General features: G+C 44.1%; 1 protein-coding gene across 1 annotated transcript in view; it reads left to right on the top strand.

Annotated features, from left to right (window-relative positions):
- The window catches only part of LOC102828454 (chromosome unknown open reading frame, human C10orf76), a 263323-nt gene extending 246646 nt beyond the window's left edge, over nt 1-16677 (top strand). The window contains exons 25-26 of the mRNA XM_006831279.1: nt 14130-14246; nt 16585-16677. Coding sequence (XP_006831342.1) covers nt 14130-14246; nt 16585-16677 — 210 coding nt within the window. The remainder of the gene's footprint in view (nt 1-14129; nt 14247-16584) is intronic.
- The last annotated feature ends 3243 nt before the right edge of the window (nt 16678-19920 follow it).

Here is a 19920-nt window from a genome sequence, read left to right as displayed (position 1 = left end):
TCTGCATATTCCTTCCATATTCTCTTGATGCTTTCTACATCATTCAATAATTTTGGAAACCCTGTATTCCTGTGGGGTTGCAATGAATCCAAATCATCTTGATGGCAGTGGATTGGGTGGATAAGAAAATTTGCTCAGTGTTATTTCTGTCTTTTTAAATTTATTGAGATTATATAGCATACTGAACATTTTTATATCTTTTTCAAAGATAGTTTACTAACAGGTATCATTTCTTCCTTTTCCCAAGATTTCCTCTCATTCTTGGGTCCAGTCCTTATCCCTGATCAAAAGACCAAAGAGAATTGAAACATGAAGTTCTTGAGTCTATGATGTTTTGCCCTTTTAATTATCTGCATGTTCATGTTACCTCTTTTAGACTATGTCCATCCAGACACAGACCAAGCTTTGTCTTGTATAGAAGATTAAGCAGACAGTATCTAAAGACTATTTGTCTTTTCTAAGTACTAGGTAGCCATGTTGTTGTTGTTGTTGTGAAGTACTGTCGAGTCAGTTCCAACCCATAGCGACCCTGTATAGGGTTTTCAAGGAGCAGCTAGTGAGTTTGAACTGCCGACCTTGCAGTTCAAACAGCTTTGCAGTCTGGTGCATTAACCCACAGCGCCACACCAGGACTCCATGTTGTTGTTAGATACTGTTAAATCATTTCCAACTCATAGGGACAGTATCCACAACAGAATGAAACATTGCCCTGTCTTGTGCCATCCTCACAATTGTTATGTTTGCATTTATTGTTGCTCCCACTGTGTCAGTCCATCTCATTGAAGTTCTTTTCCCTGACCTTCCACTTTACCAAACATGATGTCCTTCTCCAGGATGGGTCCTTCCTGACAGTACGAGAGGTTAAGTCTCACCATCCTCAAACTCGTGAATCTAATTGTTTCCTCTCCTTGTCTTCTGGGATGGAAATCTGTTAGTTGCAAATATGCAAACAAGTGCTAAAAATAGCTCAGTAAGACTTTGAACCTGGCTGCTCAAAGATCACTATGTGTGTCTGCTTAGATTGTTTTGGACAGTTATCTAATGGGTACACTGCACAGTTGAGCAGAATTTATGCAGTTGAAATCTGTCACTAAATTGAACACTCTTCAGAGGATATTTCAGAATAGATCAAATCTGATTTCTGAGAAATTTTAGCTATAATATGTTTATGTTTGTCCCACCATTCCACCTTTTACTCCTCCTTTGTGCAGGCTGTAGTTCTTCAGAATATCAAGGTTAAACCTGAACAGCCTGTTCTTCAGGTGATAGAACTGTCAAGTACCAATGTCACAGACTTGTGTGAGCTCATAGCCCTCCCTTCAGCTGCTGTCTCAGGACTTAGTATTGCTGGAGGAGAGTTTTGCATTCAGACCTAGCTGAGTGGTAGAGGTAGTAGACAAAAGAGAAGCGGCTCAGGGTTCCTATATTTTTCTTTTCTTAAGAGATGTGAGGAGGCCTGGTATGGCATTGTGGACTAATGTGCTATATATACTGCAAAGTCAGTTTGAACTGCAAAGTTGATGGTTCAAGCTTACCAGCTGCTCCTCAGAATTCCTATAGAGAGTTGCTCTGGGTAAGAACCAACTCAATAGTACTTAACAGCAACAAGCAATGTGAAGCTTTCTGAACGTGGCAGCCCAGTCTCTGGCCAGTTATGCAGCTGACTCCAAATCACACTTAATGCTACTATGCCCTTCCGTGGTGGTGTCTCTTCATTCCCCAGGACTCTGTCAGCTGTAGAGGTCTATCAGAGTGCTGAGAGCAGCGCTGGGCATCCTGTCAGGCCCTCACTCTAATCTTCACCATGTGACCTTGATGAGAGATTCCTTTCCTTTGTGGTTGAGCCCATGTATGTGTGTATGCTACTAAATTAGTCCACAAAGATGTTGAATGTTTACTGTTTCATAGGACTCAATTAGGCATTGTGAACGTTCTATAATGGAACAAGCACTGGGTCTCATCCCTCAAGGTATTTGAGAATCTAGTAAAAACATGATTTCAGTTGCTGTTGTTAGGTGCCATTGGGTCAGTTCTGACTCAAAGTGACCCTATGCACAACAGAACAAAACACTGCCCAGTTCTGCTCGATCCTCACAATTGTTAGAGTGGAGCTCATTGCTGCTACCACTGTAACAGTCTGTCTCGTTGTGGATCTTCCTCTTTTTCGGCGTCCTTTCCCCTTACTACTAAGCATGATGTCCTTCTCCAGGGACTGGTTCCTTCTGGTAACATGTCTGAAGTATGTATGAGAGACAAAATTTCACCATCCTTGCTTTTAAGGAGCATTCTGGCTGTGCTTCTTCCAACACAGATTTGTCTGTTCTTTTGGCAGTCCATGGTACTTTCAGTATTCTTTTCCAGCACCATAACTCAAATGCATCAATTCTTCAACGATCTTCCTTATTCATTGTTAAACTTTCTCATGCATATTAGGCTGTTGAAAATACTGTGGCTTGGGTCAGTTGCACCATAGTCCTCAAATTGACATCTTTGCTCTTGAACTCTTTAAAGAGGTCTTGTGCAGCAGATTTGCTTAAGTAGTACCATATTGGTTTCTCCAGGAGAGGGCTTGCCACTCTGCCTGCCTATCCCCATGAATGCACAACCCTAAAACAGTTTGATCTTCCCTTCATAGGAAATCCCTTATTGGGGTCTCTGTAGAGGATGGATCTCTTCCAGGAAGAAAGGTGCAAGAGAATATGCTGGTTATTCATGTCTGGGGTTAGAAGGGAAGCAATGGGTATAGGTCCATTTTTTCAAATCCATGCCCTAAAAGCAATTATTCATAAGGTCATGACAGAGAGATATTTATCAAATATCTTCTATATATCAAGCAGTACACTAGTACTTTATCTGCATTGCCTTCTTTAGTCCTCATAACCAGTTTTATATGATGGATGTTATTAATACCATCATTTTGTAGGTGAGTAGCAGGCTCATCCTGCTTGCAAGTGGTTGGATCTAGAATCTTTGAGTCCAGGCAGGCTGACTCTAGAGTTGTATTTCTAATGTATTTTAGCCCTGTAACAGATACAGAGAAGGGAGTTAGGCTGTGCTATGAGTAGAACATTTTAATTTTTATAGGAAAATGTATCTTCCATTGAGTTTGAGGAAGTTTACTGCTTATTAGAAGGAAAAAGGCTTCCACCTCCCTGACTGGTAAATGATATACTTAATTTGTCATGCTGACCCCCCACAGACAATGAGAAAGAGGCCTCAGTTGTCATTTACTGGAAAATTACCTGCAACTTGGACTTTTTTCTCCTCTAGTAGTTCATTTGTTACTGACCCTTATTGAAGGCCTACTCTATGCTCAGCACTTCTCTTATGGTGATAGGACATTATACTAGCACCAGGAGGTCAGAGCAGTGAGCAGTTTTGAGGGGTGACAAGAGAAGCAAACCTGATTATTCCAACCTTCTTGGTTCTGTGGGCAGCAGTTAGATTTGTCCCAAATCCTGAAGCATTGTGATAGATGGCTGGTTTCCTCTTAGTGTTCATTGACCAAACTCTCTCATCATCAGCGTGCAGAGTAAGCATTCCTGTTCAGCCCCCTCTAACAAACTGGTAATGATCTTGTTTATGGTTTCAGAGTTGATCCTTTAGATTCTCCTTTATATCTTTGGGAAGGAAATGAAGTCTAAAAATTATATTCTTTTAACTAGTTAAGCAGACATCCAAAATAAAGCAAATGATCAGAGTCCTATGGGAGAGAAGAGTTGAAATTTTTTTCATGAAAATTCCTTTAAAAGCATTTACATCTTCTAAATAGCCTTTTAACCCCCTCCCCATTTCCTTTTAACTCCTGTACTGTTTCAGAGCATCCAGAGATTATTTTTGCTGTGATTAGGTGTTGGCAAGATTAAAGCAGAATTGCATGGGAGTAGAACAGAGTGGTTGCAGACTCTGGGAGAATGGAATGAAGACCTTGTAGTGTGGGCATTCATTGTAAAGGGAATTGGTTGAATCCCTTTGACACCCCAGCGCAAGCCTGATGGCCAAGGCTAAAGAAGTTCAGTTGAAGATTAAAGACCTTTGGATTTCCAGCATCTAAATGAATTTCAAAATACCAACTAAAACTAGATTTTGCTTATGATGAACTTGGAGTGGTATGTAAAGGTTGTTAGAGCCCTGGTGGTGCAGTGGTCAAGCATTTGGCTACTAATCTAAAGGTCAACCGTTCAAACGCACCACAGGAGAAAAATGTGGCCATCTGCTTCCATAAAGATTTACAGCCTTGGAAATCGTATGTAGCACAATTCTACTTTCCTATTATAGGGTTGCTATGAGTCAGAATCTACTCATGGGTTGGGTGTTTTAAGCATAAGGTTAGAGTAGGATACTGGTACTGGTAAAATTTAGCAAGCCCTGGAGCCCTGAAGAGCCTTCAGCATCTAACCAGGCCTTCACCAACTTACCTCCTGTTTTCTATTAATTCTGCTTCCCCTTTCTTAAGATGGTTGACTTTGAATTTCTCAAATTCTTTTTCTCTGGAAGACCAGGTTTATCCTGTAAACAGGATAAACAGGAACTTGCTCTTTGGTTAACTAACCTGCTAGTATAGGAAGAGCACAGGACAGGGAGTCAGAAAAACCTGGTTATGATTTTGAACAAGTTAAAATATTTCTCACTTTTTCATTTGTGAAATAGGCCATGGACTAGGTACATAATGTCAACGATTCCTTCCAAAACTATTATTTTTATTGTTTTGTTCTGGTGGCACTTTGGCACAGAGAGATACAGTTGCCCTCCATTACCCTGGCTAACTCTAGACCCTCCTGGTTATCATCTAACTACATGATAATTTTTTTTTTTTTCAGTTGTGGTGAAATTTATGTAACAAAAAAATTGCCAGTTTAACCATTTTTAAGTGTATGAGGGGACTTATTGGAATGATTTCATTCCTTTTTTCCATAAACTTTTTGAAGTACCTTCATATAATTCATATACTCAGTCCAAACAGGCTGAGATTATATAACTAGTAATTGATTGTTCCAAGATTTGAACCATGTTTTCTCTGATTCTTTTATCTCTTTTATTGTATCTTGCAGCTATCTTGAAAGTCCATGTCTATTTACTGTTTAAGAAAGTCTCAGGAAGTTTGTTCTATTGGTATCTTGTGTCCTCTTTCTTACTTGGCAGCGTGGCGACTTTGGAAGGCCAATCCATGCTGAGAGTGGGCTGATAGAAGCTTTAAATGTTGTTGTTGTTGCTAGGTGTCCTCAAGTTGGTTCAGACTCATAGCAACCCTGTGTACAACAGAAAATATATTACCTGGTTCTATGCCATCCTCAAAATCATTGCTATGTTTTTTGTTTATTTATTTATAAACATTTATTGTGATCTAGGTGAAAATTTATAGAGCAATTTGGTTTTCCATTCAACAGTTCATAACATTTTGATTCATAACATTGATTATAATTCTTGGAGTGTAACAGCATATTTTCCACTTCCTTCGCATGTTTGCTGGTTCCATTTGCCCTTCTTTCTGATCCTCTCCTGCTTCCTGAGTTTTATCCCTGGGAAAATGCTGCCCTTTTGATCTCACATGTTTGGTTTTCTAAGGAGTGCATACCTCCTTAGTATTTTTGTTCACCTCATAGGCCTGTCTGTTGTTTGACTAAAAGTTGAGCCATGGAAGTAAGTTCAGTTCCAGGCTTGAAAGGTGTTTAAGGGTGATAGTCTCGGGGGGTTCACTAATCTCTGTCAGACCAGTTATAGTTGTTATGTGCCTTGGAGTTGGTTTGGACTCATAGCGACCCTGCATAGTGTTTCTGAGGCTGTAAATCTTTACGGAAGCAGAGAGCCTTATCTTTCTCCTGTGGAACAGCTGGTAGTTTTGAACTGCATACCGTGAGATTAGCAGCCCGATTTGTAACCACTACGCCACCAGAGCTCCTTGTCAGACCAGTAAGCCTGTCTTTTTATGATCTTTTTACTTTTGTTCCACATTTCCCCCCATATCTCCTGTTGTGATCCCTTTCAGAGCAATGAGCAGTGGTAGCCAGACACCATCTAGTTCTTCGGGTCTCAGGTTTGTGGAGGATGGAGTTCACATGGTCCATTAGTCCTTTGGAATAATTGTTTCCATGTGTCTTTGGTTTTCTTCTTTGCTCCAAATGGAGAGAGACCAATAGTTATACCTTAAAATGGCCATTTAAAGACTTCAAGACCTCAATCATGACTTAACCAAAGTAGATTGTACAACAGTTTTTGTGGATTGCATCATGTTAAATGTCCCTTGAAACTGTGGTCCTGAGCCCCCAGGCCCAATGATTCATTCCCTAAAAGTGTTTGGTTATGACTAAGAAGTTTTCATAACTTGGCACCCTATGTATTCTATTGTATTAATGGATGTATTTGCACCATATATAAATATACATGTAGAAATATCCTGTATCAAACCTATACAAAGGTAAGTCAAAAAGTATTGTTACAAGGGTTCAGTTCATACATGTATGGTTTTATTCCAGACAAAATGTGTTTAAACATGTCTCTGCAGTCATGTTTGGATAACTGCAGACAAGTTCTCTCAGTCATATACTTCACTTCACAAAGGGATACTTTTTGTGCCATGGGAAAAATTATTTTGAAGTCAAGGCTAATATCAAATTTTAAACAAAACTCAAATGGACATCTTCCCAAATCATTCAAGTTTTGCAGTAAGTTTATGGGAAGGCTGTCCCCACATAAAACAGCAGTTTTTAGATAGATCAAGATGAGCAAAGAGAGGGAAGACCATCCACCTCAATGAATGAAGAAACTGTGGCTGAATTCCAGAAATTAGTGGAAGAAGATTGTAAAATTACTGTTGATACAGTAGCTATTGAAGTTGGTATCTCACATGGCATAGAATTTTCACTTTTAAGTGAACATCTTAACCTCGGCAAGCTCACAGCTTAATTGGGTGTCAAACGCATTGCACAAATGCTTTTGAGCTAGCTCAAAGAACCGACTTTCCATTAGTCTTTTAAGTAATATTTAATCTAATGAAGATGATTTTATGGAATGAATTGTAAACAGAAACAAGTCTTGGATTTACCAATACGATCCAGAAAACAAGGTCCAATCAAAACACTGTCTTCCAAGCAGATCTGCTGGCCCAGTTAAATTCAAGGCAGAATGGTCATCTCTGAAGGTTATGGCAACTTTCGTTTCTTTTTTACTGCCAAAAGGTAAACTTGATAGATTTTCTCAAAGGGTACAGGAAAATCACAGCAGCTTATTATGATTAGGTTTTAAGAAAATTGGAAAGTGCTTTGATGAGGAAAAGCCCAGAAAAGTTGCGTCAAGGAATGGTTTCCATCACAGCAGTGTATCTGTTCATTCTTCAAGGTAGGAAAGGCCATCCTGGGAGAATTTTGTTGGGAAACATTACCTCATCCACTCTACAGCCTTGATCTTTCCCTCATCTTTTTGTTCCCAAGTCTCAAAGAACATTTCAAAGGAACATGATTTAGATCCTTCAAGGATGCCAAAACTGCCTTTTTGACATTGTGTAAATTGAAGTGCACAGTAGTCTTCAGGGGAGGATTAGAGAGATGGGAACGCCACCTTCAGAAGTGTATAGCTTAATAGTTTGATACTTGTGTTTAATAAAGGTTTCTATGATTTTGTAGTAATAATTTTTTACTTATCCTTATATATATTCCTGAAGTCCTGGTGTGGTACTGTAAGATAAATGCAGGACCGCAGGGTTGGTTTGAATCACAGAGTCAGTGGTTCAAACTTAACCAGCTGTTCATTGAAACCCTATACTGGGTCACTGTGAGTTGGAATCAACTCAGTGGCCTTGCCACTACTGTTCAGTTTACTTGTCTATCTATGTATCCACTCATAGATTATTAGTACTGTTATTGCTGGATTGTATATGTAGTAGCATTTACCTTTGTTGCCTCTACTTCGCGTTTCTGTTTGAGCCCATTGTTACAGCCACTGTCAGTCCATCCCATTGAAGGTCTTCCCTTTTTGGCTGATCCTCTGTTTTACCAGGCATGATGTCCTTCTCCAGGGCCTGGTCCCTCTTGGTAACATATCTAAAGTACATGCAATGAAGTCCCGCCATCCTTCCTTCTAAGGAGCATTCTGGCTGTACTTCTTCCAAAACAGATTTGTGTATTCTTCTGTAAGGTTATGGTGTATTCAGTATTCTTTGCCAGCACCCTAATTCCAAGACATCAGTTCTTCATCACTTACCTTTATTCATTGTCCAGCTTTCACAAGTATATAAAGGTGATCGAAAATACCATGGCTTGAGTCAGGCGTGCCTTAGTTGTCAGAGTGACATCTTTGTTCTTTAACACTTTAAAGAGGTTTTTTGCAGCAAATTATCCTGATGCAGTATGTCATTTGATTTCTTGACTGCTGCTTCAATGGGCACTAATTGTGGATACTTTAAATCTTTCCCCAAATAGGTCATACTGCAGATGTCAGCTTAAATTGAAAAGGGGGTTGTGAGCATAAGTTTGCTGTCAGGTCAATACCCTCTTACTTAGTTGTCCACTAATTCTCATTCTTACGGAAATTCAGTCCAATAGAGGTTTAAGACAGCCTTTGTCAGGCACAGGCATAAACAGCGGCCTCAAAAATGGATAGCCATCGCCAAGAACTTTTCTAACTTGATGGTTCTTGTTTGCTACTATCTTAAGGCTAAAAAGAAAAAACTACCATCGACTCAATTCCAACTTACTTACAAGTGACATGTAGGACAGGGTATAACTGTCTCCATAGGGTTTCCAAGGCTATAAACCTTTATGAAAACAGATTACCCTACCTTTCTTTGGCAAAGTACCAACCTTTAGGTTGGTAATCAAGTGCTTTAACCACTGTGCTACCAGGTCTCATTTTCTGATTCAAAGGCCATGCTAAAAACTAGGGCACAGTCTTCTGAACAGTTTTTGTGGAATGCCCATTGTGTGTGCTCTAAAGGAAGATTACGTAGGTTTCGGAAATCTTTTCAGCAAATTTTAACTAACCCTGTTCACCGAGATCTCTTTCCTCTCTGTCATTGAAGAAATCCTGATCCTGATGTGGCCACCACTTGTGTCATGCAAGGCCAGGGCTCTGTGACCCTCTTTACTGACTCTTAAGTAAAACCTGCGTGTATCCCCTATACGTCTCAAGATTGTTAAGTTTGGCAATGGGTACTGGGTATTTTCTGACTTCTGGTTGATGCACCGTAGTCATATTCAGGACAGTGAGGTTTTTATGAGAAGCCTGCTTTCATATTGAATAGGGAAGTTTGTTTTCCTCTTCGTCAGAATCTGTCATACACTGACTGTGAAGATGTATGAGGCACTAGTTCCTAGCTTATAGTTAGAACTATCTGGGGGACAGTAGGAGCTTCCAAATGCCCTTTGCCCCAGAAAGAGGCTTTCATTGTAAAATTAGCAACCATTTTCTGGCTTTGGCATTTGTATCAACTTAATAGATTATCTTATTTCATTCTCTTATCAACCATAGAGATAGGTAGTTTTACTACATTTTATCAGGACTGATTGTGAGGGTTAGAAATGTAAAGGTACACATTTTGTAGCAAAAGGAGGGTTGTTGTTGTTGTTGTCACGTGCCATTGAGTCGGAACTGACTCATAGCGACCCCATGCACAGCAGAACGAAACAATGTCTGATCCTGGGCCAACCTCACTACCGCTGCCACACTTGAGTCCATCAATGATGCCACTTGGCTGATCCATCTCGTTGGGGGTCTTCCTCTTTTTCTCTGACCCTTCACCTTACCCAGCATGACATCCTTCTCCAGCGACTGTTCTCTCCGGACAATGTGTCCAAAGTATGAGAGACGAAGCTTAGCCATCTTGGCCTCCAAGGAGCACTCTGGTTGCACTTCTTCCAAAACAGATCTATTGGTTCTTTTGGCAGTCCGTGGCACTTTCAGTATTCTCCTCCAACACCACAACTTAAAGGCATCAGTTCTTCTACAATCTTCCTTATTCACTGTCCAGCTTTCGCATCCATTTGAGGTTATTGAAAATACCCTGGCTTGTGTAGACATTTTTTAGCAAAAGGAGCAGAGGTCCCTGGGACCATCAAGGGAGAAGAGCGGAGAGCGGGACCCTACCCAGAGAAACAATGATGCCAGAGATGGAGGCAGAGATGATGATGTGGAGAGATGGAGCGGCTGGGGACTTTAGACCCAGAGAGGGAGAGGGGCTGTGTGATGATGACTGGGGGCCAGGCTTGCAGGGTATACCCTTTGGTTGGTTGATGATGCATGGAGGGAATTGTAACCATGGCAATGAAATGATATACAATAGAATGAATGTAAAGCTAATGTTCTCCCATGTAAACTATCACATAATTCACAATAAAATATTAAAAAATAAAGTGTTCAAGTGCAAGATGTCAATTTGAGGACTAAAATGCACCTGACCCAAAACCATGGTATTTTCAGTAGTCTCATATGCATGTGAAAGCTGGACAGTAAATAAGACCGTAGAAGAATTGACACATTTGAGTTATGGTGTTGGAGGAGAATATTGAAAGTGCCATGGGCTGTCAAAAGAACAAACAGATTTGTGTTGGAAGAAGTACAGCCAGAGTGCTCCTTGGAGGCCAAGATGGCCAAACTTCATCTCTCATACTTTGGACATATTGTCAAGAAGGACCAATCACTGGAGAAGGATATCATGTTTGGTAGGGTGGAGGGTCAGGGAAAGAGAGGAAGACCCCCCAATGAGATGGATTGGCCAGATGGCAGCATTGATTGATCAAGCATGGCAACATTGGTGAGGTTGGCCCAGGATCGGGCAGTGTTTCATTATGCTGTGCATGGGGTCGCTGAGTTGGTACTGACTCAGTGGCACCTAACAACAACATGTGCATTTGAAAGTTGGACAGTGAATAAGGAAGACCAAAGAAAAGTAGATGCATTTGAGTTATGGTGTTGGAGAAGAATATTGAAAATATCATGGACTGTCAGAAGAACAAACAAATCTATGTTGGAAGAAGTCAACCAAAGAAATCAAAAGAAGCCAGGCTAGGGAGGGAGCTTTGTCTCTCATACTTTGAACATATTTTCAGGAGGGACCAGTCCTGGGAGAAGGACATCATACTTGGTAAAGTGGAAGGTCAGCAAAAAAGAGGACGACTAACCACCCCACCCCACCCCACCCCCCCGCCCCAATGCTATGGATTGTCACAATGGCAGCAGCAATGGGCTCAAGCACAGTGACAATTGTGAGGATGGTGTGGGACCGGGCAGTGTTTTGTTCTGTTGTAAACAGGATCGCTGTGAATCATAACTGACTCTCTGATACCTAACAACAGCAAGGCTCAAAGAGGTTAGGTGAATTATCTAGGATCTCATAAGAAGAAAGGAGCACCCAATCTAGTTCTTTCTTTTAGACTCTTTGTCAGCACACAAGTTCTTATCTACTGAGTGTCCTAGGTGGGAGTGTAAGGATTCTTTAGGGGGTATGTGACTTGCAAGTGTTTTAGTGGCTTTGGAGCTACCTTGGGCGGAGGTAGTGGGCATGATTCTGAGAGGCGCACAAACCCAACGGCTGATGGAAGAAGATGGCTCATGTTTGGGAAATAGACTATTACTTGATGGTTAGAGAAGGATCCCAATGTGAAAGGGACCTTTGACATTGCCAGGAATTCAGTGAATCTGCTCTGAGAGATTGCTTTCTCCTTGAGTTACCCTTACCATGTCTCAGAACAAGACTGCATGTGAGATTTAGATGGGTCATGTTCCTAAAAGTTTGAAGTCCTCAATGAGCTGGGGCCTAGACCTGAACTTAGAATGTTCTCTTACCTTGGGAATTAAAAAATAATTGAAAGAACAGAAGACAGAGACTAGATAAACTAACAAGCACATTTCCCCTGGGTAAGAGTATAAAAGGAAGCACACCCCAGAAAAGACCCAAGAAAAGGAGGTAGCAATGGGCAGTGTCTACACAAGAGGTGAGCCAGGACTCTGGTTTCCTTCCAAGGGCCTAATAATAGCTCAATGGCTTTCTCTGATTCCCAACAACAAACTTAAGGGGCTCTGGTAGAGTAGTGGTTACGAATCAAGCTGCGAACCTTAAGGTCAGCAGTTTAAAGCTACCAGCTGTTCCGCTGGAGAAAGATGAGGCTTTCTGCTCCCATAAAGATTTACAGCCTCGGAAACCCTGTACAGGGTCGCTATGGGTCAGAATCGACATGACATCACTTAACAACAGCAACAAACTTGATTTTCCTGGAAGAGGAAAATTTCCTGTTATAAACAAAATCTTAGACTTTGTATTCTGCCTTAGTAAGAGAAGTAAGTCGAGGCAATCAGGACAGCGTTATGCCTGCCTGAGGCCTGAGACTCTCAGGTTGTGTCAGAGGTACAACTCTTCTGTACTATTTCTCAGATAATTGGTTTTAACATGAGATTTGTCCCTCATCACCTGATACTCCTCAGAGAGGACTCTGCCGATTGTTGGTCATAGGCATTACTTAGGCTGAGCAGATTTCAAGGTCAGGAAAGCATTATTACTTGATTCTGCCTTATCCTTGGGGCTGGTTCCATTTTGGAGGGAATTATGCCTTTTTTGGGGCTTGAGCCATTCATTTCTTAGCCAAGACCTTGGCTCTAAATACTACAGCCACAATAGCGCCCCATGTGTAGGAGAGGACCAGGTTACTTTGTGGGTGAATCCTGTTGCTGGGTACCGGCCTTCCTGCCAACAGAGCTGACAAATGGAATTAGAAGCAAAGAAGTTTGCCTGTACTGGGGTCTTTGGGACACAGCAGGCAAGGTGTCCTTAAGGAGCTAGATGACTGGATAGAAGGAGTCTGGGCCAACAACTAGGGCTAGACTTTTGCCCTAACTGTCCTTCCCACAGAAGTCAGAGGCTCTCCCAGAGGAACACAAGTCTTCCCTGTATCCTCCAGCCCTCCTCTCTTCTGAGAAGTTCTTGAGAGACAGAAGTGTTTGTTACTAAGTGCAAGTCAGAATTGGCAAGGGGAACAGCCCAGAGAGGCACCTTTGCCACCTAATAAATCCATTCTCAGGCCCTCTGAGCAGTCCTGACTCCACCTTATTCTGTTCGTACCAAGAGAGTTGAGTGAGTTTAATCTGCCTTATTACTCACTCCCCCTCCCCACCCCCAGCTCCCTACCAAGCAGGCCATTCTCTGTGTTGTCAAAATTTGAGTTCTTTCCTAGGGCAAATCAAGCTGCAAAATAGCTGTCACTCAGATTCCCAGAGTAAACAATCCGTCTCCTGGTCTCCTTTCTGCCCAGCTTACTTCTAACACGATGTAGTACCTCTTCCCCTGGCCTTTTATTCATGGTTGTGCATGTCAAAGTCACATCAGGCCTGGCCATGGTATCCCCTTCTGGAACTTCAGAGATCCAAGGTTTCTGAAGTTAGTGGAGGTGTGAATCCTCTACACACAGAAAGTCAGAGGGAGGTATTGTTGGGGAGAGACCCCTCATCAGAACAAAACAGGAAGAGGTTAACACTAGCTTAATCTAGAAAGTGTCAAGCCTGGGATGCCCAAAAGTTCCATTTAGACAAGGTTAGGAAGACTGACTTGGCATTGAGAGATAAAGATAAGTGGCAGATGGTGCCAAAGAACATCCCAGGACTGAAGAGATGTGGTTTTCCAGAAAGGGAGAAGGAAGCACAGGCATTGGTGACGTCTTAGTCAGTGATGGTGACAACCTGACCAGAGAGCTTCAGGACAGGGCTGAGAAGACATTGTGTATCAGGAATACTGGTGAGCTCACTCACTGCTCTGTCCCCTCCTCAGGCTTTTCTTTCCTGCCTGATGGTCAGGAAATGTAAGGACTGTGGGAGATTGGGAGGTATTCCTAGAAACCTGAGGAGCTGCTCCCATGGCCAGGTTTTTTTCTAGGTGTAAGTAGTGAATAAGGAGCTTTGGTGGCACAGTGGTTAAGAGCTTGGCTGCTAACCAAAACGTTGGCAGTTTAAACTGACTCAGCCTTCTGCAGATTAGGGCTATATTGGGTTGCTATAAAGCAGGATAGACACAACAGCACACAACAACAAAGTAGTGAGCAAGGTTTAAGGGGAAATCACCTTAGACTGAATGTGACCTAGGATGGGCATGGGGGCTAAAAGGCCTGGGCTATACGTAGCCTAAGCCCTGCCTGGTCCTTGACCTCCCCCAGGTGCTGGAGGTAGTGCGAGCCAATTATGACACACTCACACTGAAGCTTCAGGATGGCCTGGACCAATATGAGCGCTACTCGGAGCAGCACAAGGAGGCTGCCTTCTTCAAAGAGCTGGTGAGTCTGTCCTTTCCCCATCTCGGCCTGTGTCTCAGAGACCTTTTCCCAGTTGTCAGTTCTACTGCACAGGTAGGTATCTAGGGAATGACTGCAGTTTTCCAAAAGCTGATAAAACAAGATTGAGGGCTCTGCTGGTGAAGTGCACAACTTCCTCTCCCAATTAGTCCAGGACTGGTGGTAGAGAAGAGCCTATTCCCTAGGGTATTGGTGCCAGGCTGGGAAGGGAGTACTGCCCACCTCTCCTCTGCAGCCATGGAGTTCCAACTGGGCCTGAGGTTTGACATGTGGTCCCAGTGGCAGCTCTGGCTTGTTACTCTGTATCTTCTCCTCCTCATGCAATCACTTCTTTATAAATTCCTAACTGGTTCCTAGTCTTGGGTGCCCTCCCAGTTGAGTTCTCCAGTCTTTCTTTTTGCCCCCTACTCCTGCTCTCACTTTTCCAATCATTCAGCTTCCCATAGTCCCCAGCTTTGGCCATCTGGAGCCAGTGATCATTTGTTCTTCCTCCTACTCCACCTCCAGTTAGCATCTCTCCAGAACTGGGCTTGCCTGGTGACTGTCCCTTTTCTGCCCTGCGCTCAGAGCTGCTCTCAGGAATAGCCTCTCGGGTTGTACACAGCATCCTGGCTGAGGACTCAGACCAGGGCACACAGTCTCTGCTTCCCCTGTCTTCAACCTCCCTCTGCTGGGCAGAGCTTGCATCAGCCCACCTTTTACTTTACGGGTCCTTGGTGGAGGTGCTCAATTTTAGATGGTTTCTGTCTTGAGCTAAACACAGCCCACTCTGACCCTAACATGACATTCCTAGGATTTTGGATTTTGGCTTGCTTGAAGGCTGCGGAACGCATGCTGTGGGCTTAGTTAGTGGAGAATAAAAGAAGCCATTCAAGTGAGGCGATCGCAGGATAGAGTATTTTTATGGAGTGGTTGACAAGTCTGTAAGTTAATGTGGTGGAATTACTTGGAGCCAAGAATTAAAATGTTACTGAGAGGTGAAGAGGGCAAGAGAGTTAGAGGTGCTATTTCTTGAGGCTCTTACTCAGTTCTGCCTCACTTGGCTTGCCCATACTGTACCGCTGACCCAGGGGAAGCAAAGAGGGTCTGATCCACTCTGGAGCTAGTGAGCTCAGGTGCTAGCTGTTTGCGATTCTTCTTTCCCTGGTGGCTTCATTAAGCCTACCAAAACAAAGCAGAAACTGAAGAAAAGCGTACTAGACTATGAGGCATTCTTTCCTTCTCCCCTCTCTCAGGCTTTGTCACACAACACACACCTATTACCATGGAATAGAGAGTTTGGCCCTCTGGCCACTCTCCCGTGGGTCTTGCCTCAGCTGACATAGGCCATACTTCCTGCAGGACTATCAGTCTGGGTAGAGAGTGCGGTGAGCAGTGAGGACATAGCCAGGAGAGATCCTAGACTTAACTCACAGAGGAGGCATCTTTGTGGTGTGGAAAGTGTGCTGGACTAGGAGTTAGGAAACCAGGGTCCTGCTCTCAAGCCTAGGACTCATCACCTCTAGGACCTTATCCAACTCATTGGCCTCCTTGGGCTGCATCTCTAAAAGCTTCCAACCAGAAAAAAATGACATAGACCAAAGGGAAAGTGAGGAGGCTAGAAACACATCTGAAGAGAGGTGGACTCAGAGCATGTATCTTCTGGGATAAGAGGAAATGGCTTTTGCCTCAGTTTTTCCTCCTCCACAGTCCCCTATAAGGAGCCCTGGTGGTGTGGTGGATTATACGTTGGGCTATTAACTACAAGGTGGGAAAAAGAGACTTTCCGATCCCGTAAATATTTACAGCCTCAGAAGCCCTTCCTAGAGTCGCTTTGAGTCGGAATGAACTCAGTACCAGTGGGTGGATGGTTGTTGTTAAGTATGGTTCCGACTCATAGTGACCCTGTACAGGGTTTCTGAGGCTGTAAATCTTTACAGGTGCAGAAAGCCTCATCTTTCTCCTGCCGAACAGCTGATAGTTTTGAACTGCCGACCTTGAGGTTAGCAGCCCAATTCATAACCACTACACTACCAGAGCTCCTTAGTGGGTGGGTGCAGACCCCTAACTAGATAGACAATCCTCCCTTGTGAAGGACGAAGACCTGACTTTCTCATCTGTGTCTACTTTCGCCTTCTTCTGAGCTCAGCTGCTTTTCTCGCAGCCACTAGAATGTCTTCACATCTCAGCCCCTCCTCTTTCTTTCCTGCTGGTGTGGAGTTGGCTTATTTGCCTGCAGGGAGAAACTTCTGGCTTTGCATTTCGGCCTTATGTCTTAGGCACTGCCCTCTACTGTTTGTAACTGACGCCTGTTCTCTTCCACCTTCCCACCCTTTCCCAGGTTCGATCCATTAGCACCAATGTCCGGAGAAACTTGGCCTTCCACACACTCAGCCAGGAGGCCCTGCTCAAGGAGTTCTCCACCATCTCCTGAGACCACGTCCACCTGACCAGCCACTGACTGTGCCCTTACCCAAGAGGCTCCTGGGCTGGAAGAGGAGTGAGGGGAGAGAAGGCTACCCCCAAGATTAGAGCAAAGCACAGATACTGAATTCTCCCCATAAAGGCCACACTTTGAGTGGAACTTGGATAGCAGAGGCCAGGAGGGACAAGCCAAGAATAATCTCATTTGGGGAGGGGTGGGTAGGCACAGAGAGGCCTCCAAGAATGTGAAGATTTCTAGGGTGTGCACCTGGACACACTTGCGCATTCAACAATTGGCATTATAAGTGATGGCCACTCACTAATTATCAGGAGCTGGGGGGGCAAACCCAGTGAGACCAGCACCATGAGAGTCAGTGGCCATCCCAGGCTTTCTGAAAACAGCTCTTAGAGGAAGGCAGAGCCACATCCGCTGGCTCTCTTTGAACCTGTGGCTGAGATGGGCTTGAAATCTGTGTCTGCTACCCCCACTGTCATTCTGTTCAATCATTGGGACCACTGCTCAGGTAGGGTAGGACTGGTGCCTTTTTTCTGTTTTCTAAATTCTGAGCTGATTTCTCTGGGAAACTGGAGATTAGAATCTGCCGAATACTCTGCTGTCTCTGGGGACCACTTTCTAGATTTTGGGTTTTGGTCACCAGAAGCTTTCCCCCTTCCAACCCACTCATCAGCACAATAAGGTCACAACGTTAGCTTTCATTTTTAATCTGTTTTAAACTGTCTTTGGGGGGGGGTGTGAAATAAATATTGACAGGTTTTCTGGAGCCCTCAGGTGCCTGCTTTGCTAGTTTCCTTTCCAGCAGCTTCCCACCTCCCCAGCCATCCCCTTCTCTGGGAGTTTCTCCTGCCTCTCCTGAGCTCCCCTCCACGTGTTCCACCCCCTCACCAGGCTGTTGTTTACATCCAGCCTGCCTGAAGAATTTCCTCCCCAGGGAGGAATTGTTTCTGCTGTGGTCTGGGAGGGTGAAAGCCAGCTAGGGCAGGGTACCCTCCATCTGAGAGAGGCCAGATGAGCATCACAGGTAGGACCTTCTCCATTCTACCTTCCTGGGTTCTGGGCAGGGCCCTGGCAAATCTGACCTTTGGGAAGCTGGCTTGTGATGATTTGGATGGTCTCCATGGGATAGCTGCCTCAGAAGAAGCTGCTGCTCCGAGAACCTCTTTTTCTAAAATACTTCATAAAGCAGCACAGGAGGACTCTGGTCTGGGGGACTCCCCCACTTCCCCCACAGCCAGGGAGTTTAAATCACTTTGGGATACTTACTTACCCTGGGAACCAGAATTGTGGCTCCAACATTGAACAGATCTGCACTTGGTCCGGAGAAGCCGCCAACATGCTGCTGTGTATTGGGGAGACCTTTCAGAGATCAGGGACTGGACCATCTCTGATCACAAGATGGATAGCCCAGCCTGGGGCAACTAAGGTTTTCCAGTGATAAACCGCGGAAGCTAGAGCTGGTGGCAAGTTGAAGTTATTAAAAATTGATTTGTATGGGACAATCTTTTTAGTGTCTTTTTTCTTTTCTTTCTTAATCTCTGTTGCCCAGAACTAATTTCTCAAAGACAGGAGTTAATCTCCCAGGTGCTGGTGCCATCTGGCTAAGTCTTATTTTATGGTGGTAGTGAGCCCCCCTCCTTTCTGCCTTTGGGATGACTCATTTGAAGACTAGCAGGATGGCAGAGCTGACCAATCTTCATGGTAGGTTCCATACACCTTATTTGCAGGGTAGGATAAGCACTGGACTGTGAACCACAAGGTTGGTGGTTCAAACCCACTGGTCGCTCTGTGGGAGAAAGATGAGGCTTTCTGTTCCCACAAAGATTTACAGCTTCAGGGTCGATATGAGTGAAAACAATTCAATGGCACTTAATAACAACTATCCCCACAAGGGTGCCATGTACTTGATTTAGGGTATTAGCAAGCTATCCATTCCCCTGAGTGTGGGACATGAGCACCTGACATTTGCATAGTTCTGCCCCGCCATCCATTGGGAAAGGCCATGCTAAGTAACCACAGGGCAGCACTGGGGAACCCCTGCCTGTCCTTGCAGATGCTCCTCTAAGTCTCCTGGCCTTAGTGGAGGCTAGTTCCATTCAGAGACAACTTCCCATATCCTCTGAGTGGAAGGGGAGAGAAGACAGTTCCCTTCTCTCTCACAGTGGTATTGAGAAGGCCAGCCAGCCAATTTGGACCACTTTTGGATTCCTACCAGCCTTTGCTGTGGGCCAGTAAGCAAGAAAGAAGACTCCTTGTCCAGCATTTCTTCATATATACCTATTCTAAGACCTAAGTAAGAGTCACATCCTTTACTAGAAATTAGCTCTAAAAGGAGCTACTTATGCTCTGTCCATACCCCAGCCTCTGTGCCAGGTCTCTGGAGGCTCCCAGAGAGCCAGGAGGAGCAGGGAATTGCTCTCAAAGACACACTTCCTTTCTGCTGTTTGTTCCCCTCTCATGCCTGAATTCTTATCACAATTACTGCTGGGTTAATTAAATCAAGTGGTTGGAAATTGAATCCAATTGAAGAGATTAAATGTGCTGAGGTCACTTTGGCTAAAGCTTTGGATCTCAGTTGCTTTTCCATAGAAGCTGCTGAGCATGCAGGGTTATTTGCCTTCCAGACACCCCCAACCCCCAACCTTATGCTGGATCTAGGCCTCTAGGGCTAGGAACCCAGGAACCCTCCTGGGGAAAGTTGGACAAGTAAGGCTCAGCCATGGGGTAACCATTCCTGAGCTATTCCTGACTTAAGGTAAGCAGACTTCATTCACAGCAAGGGCTCCTCTGACCACTCTGCCCTCACCTCAGACAGCCCTTCCATGCTCTCCCAACCCTGCTGGAAAACATGAATCTAGAATAGGGTAGGTGACAGAAGAGAGAACCGCAGGAAAGTTGAAAGAAGGGTCCAGTGGAAGCAAGAATCTGGAGACACTGACCTCGTTCTCTACTTCCCTCCTGGCTAGCTGGGGCCATTGAAGCAGGCAAGAAGGTACCCTGAGAGTGAATAGGGTCTAAAACAAGGTTCTGGGGCGGGTACCAGTTGGGTCCTTATGGAACTTGAGAAAATCAGTCCACTGGCCTGAGATGAGTCTGTCTTAGAAGCTGAGGTGGTTTTTCCTCTTCATCTCCAGTTTCTAGCGGAGCTGGTGACTGGCTGGGGGGTCACTGAAAGGAGGAACAGCAACAGCGGAGATGAGCAGGGGACTTAGAGACATCCTCCAGGCTCTCACCAGG

This window comes from Chrysochloris asiatica, unplaced genomic scaffold, assembly GCF_000296735.1.
Source record: "Chrysochloris asiatica unplaced genomic scaffold, ChrAsi1.0 scaffold00003, whole genome shotgun sequence".
Taxonomy (NCBI): domain Eukaryota; kingdom Metazoa; phylum Chordata; class Mammalia; order Afrosoricida; family Chrysochloridae; genus Chrysochloris; species Chrysochloris asiatica.
This window is presented reverse-complemented; position numbering and strand designations above follow the sequence as displayed.